At 39.3% G+C, this 9,613-nt stretch overlaps 1 protein-coding gene across 1 annotated transcript; it reads right to left on the reverse strand.

The window, feature by feature from the left end:
* Positions 1–3,084: 3,084 nt before the first annotated feature.
* LOC131264498 (putative nuclease HARBI1) lies at positions 3,085–3,755 on the reverse strand. Its single transcript, XM_058266795.1, has 2 exons — positions 3,625–3,755; positions 3,085–3,565 (listed from the first exon to the last, which is right to left on the reverse strand). The coding sequence occupies exons 1-2, from the start codon at positions 3,753–3,755 to the stop codon at positions 3,085–3,087; spliced, it is 612 nt and encodes a 203-aa protein (XP_058122778.1).
* Positions 3,756–9,613: the final 5,858 nt, after the last annotated feature.

The raw sequence follows: 9,613 nt of genomic DNA on the forward strand, positions 1-9,613 counted from the left end.
TTTGAACCGGAGCCCGGGACGATATATAAACCCGAAAAGGACTGGGGGTTAGGATCAGGAAAACGGATGAATTAACTTAATTTTGACGAGTTGACTAAGTCTAAAATAATTATTCGCTTCAAACTTCTTCGAAATCCGAAAGTTGTAGTTACAACACAGTGCTTTTACATTTATGTCGATGGGGGCTTCAGTTAAAGGGATAAATTCTATGCGCCAAGATCAGGCACTGGTCGAACAGGGAGCGGGTCAGATTATTTCGTTAGTTTTGATCCCGCAATTCATATTTGTATTAGAACCCACTAACTGCTCGGCAATTGTCAATACAATATACCTTCGGCAGAAAGACCTAGAAACTGTAACGGGGACGACATGGAACCTTTAATGGGCCGGTAGATGAGCCAGGAACTGCTGACGGGCCAGGTACCTGGCCTAAAAAACCTAGTCATAGGATAAAGAGAGAAGTAACGATTTCGGCATTTCGTGTACGTACACAAATCAAAGCAGTGGTAGTGAAAAAAATTGCTCGGAACCTTTCGGGCCGATTTCGGCAACCTTCGTGTTATTCATTGCCTACCAGAAGAGGGACAGGATAAGAAAATGTTCGGGTTTTCGGAGCTCCCATTCCTGCTGCAGGCAGTTTTTTCTGTTACTGTTGGAGGAGCCGGAAAGGAAAGAGTATTATAATTGTTTCTTATGATATGTCGCTAAATTATGGGTCTCCTAGTGTATCCCTTCCTTAGAAAGTTCCTTAGAAAGATACTCAGAGCTATTCCGAGATCCGAACGTTCGAGATTTACGTTCGAGATTCGATATTCGGCATTACCAAATTCGAATTCGAGATTTATCAAGGTGTATGCAACAGTGTTTTAAGGGTTACCGCTTAATGGTTTCAATAAACCTTTGGTGATGTACGATAATTCGATTTGATTGTTATTGTTAAAATCGAATTTTTGGATTTTTGATAAAAAAAACTAGGTTAAAAGGTCCGATTACACAGGTGCATGTTGAGGAAATAATATGCATTAAAATTTACTGAATTTATTACGATAGTTTTAGTAATTAAAAAGGCTGTTTTACTAAAAACCACCGCCCGGTAAGAACTCAAGCTGTATTAAACTGTGTGGCAAATCCTAATCCAAGTTATTCTGATATGATATCTGCTCAATTGGATGGTGGATAAAAAATAACTATTTGTAATTGAGAGTTGTGCCTGAGGAGCATTAATGCTTAGTCCGGTCAGACGGGACGATGTTTTGTAGAGAATCTTCATTTAAATCAAGCGGGCTATGGTTGCTATGGTGACCATTCCTTTCCCCCTCAATTCTACTCCAATAGTCTGATTGAAAGTTGTTAGAAGTGAAATTGTGTTTAATTTTGCTGGAGCAACGCTGTGTAAGTATTCTGAAAAATGATTCATTAATATATTTTAACAGACGATTATTTTGCTTTTAGTGATAGTATTGAAATGAACAATTTGGGTGGACGTAACGAGTACTCTACTCAAGTGCAATTGCACAAATTAGTAGATGCAATGGAGGCAGAACCGGAGGTCGCAAGAGCCACAGCAAAAGGGAATTGGGTAGATGTGTTTTGGAAGGAATTGACGGAAAACTTAAATGCATTGGGACCTCCAGTGAAACCGGTCGTTGCTTGGAAGAAGGTAAAACACATTCATTTGAATATATTGGGTAGTATTTGCATAACCTCTATCATCTGTTGTTTTTTACATAGGTTTGGGCAGATTACAAGCACAACACCAAACACAAGTTGAGATGCAACAAAAGTGCTATAAATGGTACAGGAGGTGGTCCATACAAAGTAAAGCGTCTCAGCGACCTAGAAGAACGTGTAGCTGCTTTAACAAATCTTCATAATACTATTACTGGCATTGATGCTAAAACATTTGGGTTGCCAATCGCTACTACCGGCCAGGAAAAGCAAATTGCTTCCTCCGCAAGTTGTAGCAGTAGCAACGCAAGCGCTTCTGCAAATACAGCAAGCCAGGAACCGCAAATTGCGTTCCCCGGTAACACTAGTAAGGAAGGTTCTTCGGCAAATATAAAAAGACAGGAACCGCAAGTTGCTTCCTCCGAAAATTGTAATAGTAGCGAGTTAAACACTCCTACAATTTTAGCAAATAGTAATAGGCAAAAACCTGCATTCCAAAGGAAACGAAGTTTGAACGATGTTTTAAAACAGAATCAGGATATGATAAATATTATGAAGGAAAAGATCGAAGTAGAAAAAAAATTAATTGCCTCGAATGAAGAAACTGCAGTGGAGCTGCGACGTTTGAGAGAAGAACAAAAATTATCAAACGATCTCTTTAAAGAATTACTCGTAGAATTAAAGAAAAAAAAAAACTAAGTAATATTAAGTTCATTATCATAAATGTATGGTTAATTATAAGTTAGATATAATAGCTAGTTTTAATTACATTGATAGTATAAGATAATTGGATTACTGGATAATAAATGGCGATTGGTTTTGTTCCTTCATTTAATGTATAGAGAAAATATTTATATACGACCTGACTATTTTTTAAAAATTATTAAATTTTGTTGTTTTCAGTCGCTTTCGTTTAAAGCCAACGTCAAATTATTTCTAACGCATACGTTGTGTAATGCGCTACACACATTGACAATCTGAGCTGCTTTTTCTGGTGCGTAGTGCAATTGTCTTGCATCTGAGAGACATCGATACCGGGATTTTAGTAATCCAAACGTCCTCTCAACAATTTCCCTTCCTTGTACATGTTTAGAGTTGTATCTTGCTTCAGGAGTATCATGAGCTGCGTTTCTTTTCGGCGTAACAAGCCATGGTTTTGAAGGATATGCCGAATCTCCTGAAAGAATTTGTATCGTAATTTAATTAGACATTTTAGTTGATATACAACTTTATCGCTTAAACCCACCAAGTACTCTGAATGCGGTTTCTCCATTCCGATGTTTTGCTTCAAAATAACTATCTACGTTGCTAACAGCCCAAACATGAGCATCATGATTGGCTCCCCCATATCGGGCATTCACGTAACGGATGTTCATTTGATGATCACAAAGCTTTAAAAGAAATGGGATGAAACTTCTAAATAAGAGCTCTTCTATTGTAAAAACGTATATATAAGCCTACCATCATTACGTTCAAGCTAGAAAATCCCTTTCGGTTGTAAAATTGATCCTTATTTATTTTTGGAGCGATAATTGGTACGTGTGTACCATCTACGCACATCACAATGCCGGGTATTTCGCTTTTTCTAAAAAAGTAACGCCTTGCTTCTTGTTGCTCGTTACTGCTCATCTCAAGCGAAATCCACTTGGGGCATAGTGTGGCTTCCATAGCATCCAAAATTGCTTGAAAACTAGCAGAGAAGGTTGGTTGGGCAATAGCTACCACGTAGTCTTGACCAACTCCATGCTGATAACTGCCTTCTGCTAAGAATCGCAAAGCAGCGGCAAGTTTTTCCTTGACAGTCAACCCGCGTCCTTTGACTGGAGCAAATCTTGGCTCAATATCACGAAGAATACTAACAAAAATATCCTTCGACACACGAAAACTCTTAATAAAGCTAAAAAGAAAGCAATAGGTTAGTTTAATCTCGTTTATTCCTTGTTTTACAAAACTCACGCTCGGTCAGGCAATTCCAACGCATCTGTCGTAGTTCGGATCATTCGCCGATGCGAAGCAAGATTTATTATCGTTCCTTGCTCCTCATCGCTATCATCACTACTGCTATTAACAAAGGACGCTAGTATCATTTTAAAATAAACCCGTAAAACTCGTAAAACTCGTAAACACGAAACTCTACTAACAACAACTAACTTTTCACATTCAACGTCCAAAGCTGTGTTGACTATTTGATTTTGACAACTGCCGAACAGCTATGTCGACTTTGTCGACTCGATTCGAATGTTAGAATACCGAAAAAATCTCGATTCGAGACGAGCTCTCGCATTCGACACCGTTTCGAAACGGATCTCGGAATAGCTCTGACTGTAGTCGGCCTTTCGTACACCAAGGGGTCTTAATTCGAAGTCCGACCTTGCAGTTGGTACGTGGTGTGTTGGAATCGCTGTGTTATAGCACCGCGGCTATTTTTTCTATATTTTGCTTCTATGAGTTTATACGAGCGCCTGTTTTCGTTAGCTCTTTAAAATGTCCTATCTACAAAACGTCTGTTCTAAGGTCTGCAACAGTTTTGGACAAACATAATAAAATGGCATAAAATTTATATTTCTTGAACCCCTACGCAGTGTTGCTTATAATACTCAGAAGACAGCATTGATCATAGAACGGAACCATATACCTCGGCTGCGCGAGTCATAATGGAACTGCAGTTGTCCGTCACTGAGAACATCGGTCAGAGGTTACCGAATCAAGCAGCTTTCTTCTTACAACAGTCGAAGCTCAGCGTGCAGCATTGCCAGGCTCGGCTTGAATTTGCTCACTAATGTGTAGCCCATTGGCGAAATGTGCTGTTCTGTGATGAACTCAAGGTATGACATATGTGAGGAAGCTCCGGAACAAGCTATATGACCTACGTTTTGAGCTATCCGTCGGTACAGTTTGTATATCATGATCTAGGACTGCTTTACGGGTTAGAGTGTAGGACCTTTACCTTTACCTTAAGCTAAGCGGCTTTGACGAAATTTAATGAAATATGCACGCTACCCATATTCGAGCTACCCATCCTTCGGCACAGTTTGTATATCCTGATCTGGGACTGCTTCACGGGTTAGGATGTAGGACCTTTACCTTTAGCTAAGCGGTTTTGACGAAATTTGATGAGATATGCACGATGCAGCCGTGCAAAGGGATATTCAAATGCTCAAAAATGAGCAATGGATGTCGTGTACAACTTGTGTCCGACATTGTAGTTCTTCATGAGAAAACAGCAACCAAAATGATTAAATTTCCTTCATGGTAAAACAATTAAAGAAAAACCAAAGATGCTCATCTAGGGATGTACGTTACATGTAAGGTAGTATGCGTAAACATACCAAATTTACCTTGCTTCCTGTACGGTTGCAAAGGAAAGCAGTATATTGCTGCTCACTCTCGCTGCAGGAGTTTTTTTCGGATTTTGCCGAAGCTAATCCGCACACTTCGTCTGCGCGTTAGCCGCGCCCGAAGAACGCGCAGACGACGTGTGCACACCCCTATACAGCGAAAGCCGAAGATAAAAACCGAAGTTGCCGCGGCAAAAACGAAAAATGGAGGCCCCTTTCGGGGCCCGGCGCTCTTTTCTCTTCTCTTCCTTCTACACATTCTCATGTCTCGAGCTGTTACGCGGAATTGAACCGCGTTGTTTCCACTCCGGTCTCTGCGCACCTACCGCAAGACCGTCGCTCTTTGTTGAGAACGGTGTGCTAAAGGCCCAATATATATCTACTGTGTATTCGTTTGTATGGACTGTATGGGAATGCATCGGTATACGCTCAACCCGCTCTAGCCGTTTAAACCTCTCGCGGAGCGAATTCATATGGCCACCGCGTTTCGGTTTTTGCTCTTCATTTAGCGATCGCTTGCGCTGCGTACGTATGAATGAATGACCGCTTGCGCTGGGTATACCCGTACGGGTACCCGTACGTCCGTGTTCGACCGCGCTGGGTATTCGACTGGTCTACGATTGCTCGCGCTGGGTTTTCGATCGCTCGCGCTGGGTCTTCGAAGACCCGATCGCGCAGGGCATTTAAACTTCGTATCGTATTGCAATGCGCATGCGCACTTTGATGACTTCCCAGACAGCAAACTGAACCGGTTTTAGAATTATCCCGAAGTTTTGTATGGTGTTGTTGTTGGAGTTGCTGGATTTTGTCCCAACAGTAGCGTCATCTGGTGGTCTTCAGTATGAACTATGCCAATTTCGTCAGGATTGAAAAAACGATTTAACATTTCCAATCACAAATGAGAAAATATCATGCTTTGCTGGAGAAAATATCGCATTTCTATTACATAATTAAATTTATTACGATAATGTAGCGATAAATTTGATTTATAACTATAAAATAACGCATTAACAGTACGCAACTGATGCATTATTTTTAAATCCAAGGTGGCGCCATATTTTTCCTCCTTCGATTTCTATAGTTGTCAGCTCGTGGAGTCTTGTTTTGTTTATCCGGTGTTTGGATGCATCAAAACAGAAGCAGAGTTTAACACGAGTGAAATGATACGTGTACATATAGTTAAACGTTGGAAAACTGTCGACAATAATCAATCATCGAATCTACTTTCGATTCACAAAGATGTAAAAATGCATGAGCAAACAAACCACAGTTTTCTCAACACATCAAACAAACCAGCTCTTTGTACAAAGATCGTGCAAAGATGCCAGAATGTAATAGTGCACAAATGCAAAGTGAAGACCGTGCTGATCAACCAGAAGCTAGTACAAGTGTTCGGCCTTCAAGTAAATATTAAACGTTTCTGAGATATTAGTGTTAATAAACAGTGTATAACTTTATTTTGCTTAATATTGTTTTAGCGCCACCAGAGCTTCCGGAGACGGGGAATATTTTGCCGTCCATCCTTTCAGATGACGAAGTCGACGAGTTTGATAGTATGAAGAATTTGTAATGGAAATCTGTGAAGAAATACGGTGCTAGACATAAAAAACCTGAATATGATAGAGTACATAATCATAGAAGACAGGCTAAATCTGCTGGATCACGGCACCATGAAACAACTTCTGATGGGATGGTATAATGGACGACATGGCTCTGAGCATCGCTGGACTCCACCGCAGAAAGAAGCGATCAACAAAAAATTCAGATCTGATAAAGTTACCATCCGAAGTGAATCGAGATTCGTTATTGATCCTTGGAATGTTTAGGGTATTGGAAAGAAACAGAATTCCAAAACTTCATGCACTATTCAAGGGTAGGAATATTGAGGGACAATTTAGATCATAAAGCGTACGACTACTTTATGCTGTACTTTTGTGCTATTATTCTGTTCTCGTCAAACGTTTATAGTCAACATTGGCGGCTTGCGGGAACATTACTTGAGCGTTGAGTTTGATACCGTGTACGGACCTGGCCATATATCAAGCAATGTTCATCAACTGTTGCATGTAGTCAATGACGTTTTAAAGTTTGGCAACCTTGAAACCATTTCATCCTATCGGTTTGAAAGCTACATGCAAACGTTGAAACGCAAGCCCCGATCAGGATAGAAGAGCTTAGAACAAGTTGTTAATGGGACAGCAGAGATAGCAGCATTTTTGTTTATTTGTTATATTAGCACACGTTTTGGTTTATTGTTATTGAAAGAAAACATTGAATTATTAAATGAAACGAGTAGTTTTATTTCGTGATAGAAAAATAAAGTTTAATATATACATGCATCCTTTCAAATATTGCGAAACTATGTACAGAATAATTACATTGAATAAACAATTTTATTAACTATATAAATATACGTATCTACACCGAACTTACTCCCTCAAACGGCGAGCAACAGGATTTCTTATGTCGTTATGAGGCAGTCTAGTTACTTTTTCTAATAGGGTAAGTGCACCAATACTGGAGCTAGTACCAATAGTGGTTGTAGTGGAATAAAATCCTAGCACTACGCCGATATATATACAATGGAGTTATTTGTTCTTCTATGAAATGTTCTTTGATCTTCTGCGGAGTGTTCAAAAGATGAATCATCTCATTCCGTAATATAGAAGCTCCAAAATTCATATTTTCTAAACAGGTCGTCCCAACATGCTGCATTCCTTAAGAATCTATAACGAATATCATGATTTCCTTAAGGCTATAAATCACTACAAAATCATTAAAACTATCTGATTTCGCTACTGACATACCCCAATATAATTGATTTATACGAACTTAGTGCATTTTACCATAATTTTATTATATTTTCATAGTTTTTACTATAGTGCCACTATAGGCACAAAAACCCAAGTTGTTCCTATAGTAGCCATAGATTTTTTCACAAGTATATTTTACTTTTATTCCGGTTTTGGCCAAAATAATCAGGTAAATTTAGTGATTTTATTCTGTTTCTACAAAATAAACAACGCGGAACTGGAGAGAAGGCTCAGCAGAAGAAGCAGAGAAAAGAAAAAAGAAAGCGGGCGAAGGATACGCTATAAAGCATATACTACAGTTTAAGCTGTAATATTCAGAGCATTTTTTAATGAATTAAAATTGGACATATTTCGGTAAATCAATACAGTCTTTTCAATGACAACGCATTGGTCAAGGAGTATTTTACCGTTCTGTTTGAAATATGCTTCAAAAATAAGTAAAGTCAAAATATATTCAAGTTTTTCGTACTACCACCACTATAGGAACACGATACCACAACTATAGGAACCATACCACCATAATAGGAGCAACCGACTACGAAGAAAAATACGCTTTTTTTCGAGTATTTTGTATGGTTTACGGTGTAAATAGATGTTTTTCAGAAGAAAAGTCATGTTTCGATCATAATTGTTTAAAATATGTAGAATATTGTGTTCTTAACACTCATAAATTACACCTAATTGGTATTTACATTACTAAGTGCACCACTATTGGTACAGTTACCCTAATATTAAAACATTTTTAAAGCTTTCCATGGCCGCTTGCTTGTTTTTGGTGCTAGCTGGGCTAGGCAGTTTTTCTCAAACAGTGATTCTACGGCACTATTGAGCCGAACGCGTATACAAAAAAAAGTAAAAGTGTATACACTGAGCAGCCAGGTTTCCATCTGACGCGCATACTCCTCGCGATTCCCTAGAGCAGCATAAAACTGTTCCAACTCCTGCACATTTTCCAGGGGCTTAAATTCAAAAGACGATCGAACGCGAAGTGATGCTCGCGAAATACTTGTATCCAGCAAGTGGTCTAATTTTGCCAATGTAGTGCCGACACGTCATTTTCTTTAAATGCTTGTGGTGGAGGATTTGGAGCCAGCCAAATTAACGGTGATGGCGTTGATTTGGACACTTTAACGGTTTTATGATGTGTAATCAAACGACGCTTCGATACACTAGTTTGAACCACGGGCTTTGCGGTAGAATCCGAGGAAACATTTTTTTCAGAATATTAAAAAGAGAAACCCGCTAGTTTATATTGCACTGTTGCACGGTGCTATTTATAACCCGCCGCGGTTCAACGCGATGCATCCTGACGAAGAACGCAGAAAACCACTGATCAACTCCAAAGAAGGTATGTACACTATCACATATATACGGAACTTACAATTTCTCAACTTTTCACAGACTGCTCCAATTGGTGTGAGTTTCCTTCAACTGCGCATCCAACATTGATTCTCTATCAGTGCACATTAATACACACACACGACTAAGACAGACTGACACCACATGACCAACATCCAGAAAAATAATAGTTGAAAGAAATATCGACAGAGTGAAATAAAAACAGCAAGACCCAATAGAGGAATAAAATGACGATAGAGGGAACTACAAATAGCAAGGACAAATTAGGAAGATGAGTTTAGAACAGAGTTTTTTTTTAATGTTTTGCGAATCGGTACTAGAGTGTCTTTGCTTTTTCAATGTGTCCACGCTTTTTTAGTTCTTGTCCTCGCTGCAGCGAACCGAGGTGTTCTCACGAGAGGCTCGCGAGCACGCGAAAAGCGTTCGGAAAAGTTC

Source organism: Anopheles coustani, chromosome 2 (assembly GCF_943734705.1).
Source record: "Anopheles coustani chromosome 2, idAnoCousDA_361_x.2, whole genome shotgun sequence".
Classification (NCBI taxonomy): domain Eukaryota; kingdom Metazoa; phylum Arthropoda; class Insecta; order Diptera; family Culicidae; genus Anopheles; species Anopheles coustani.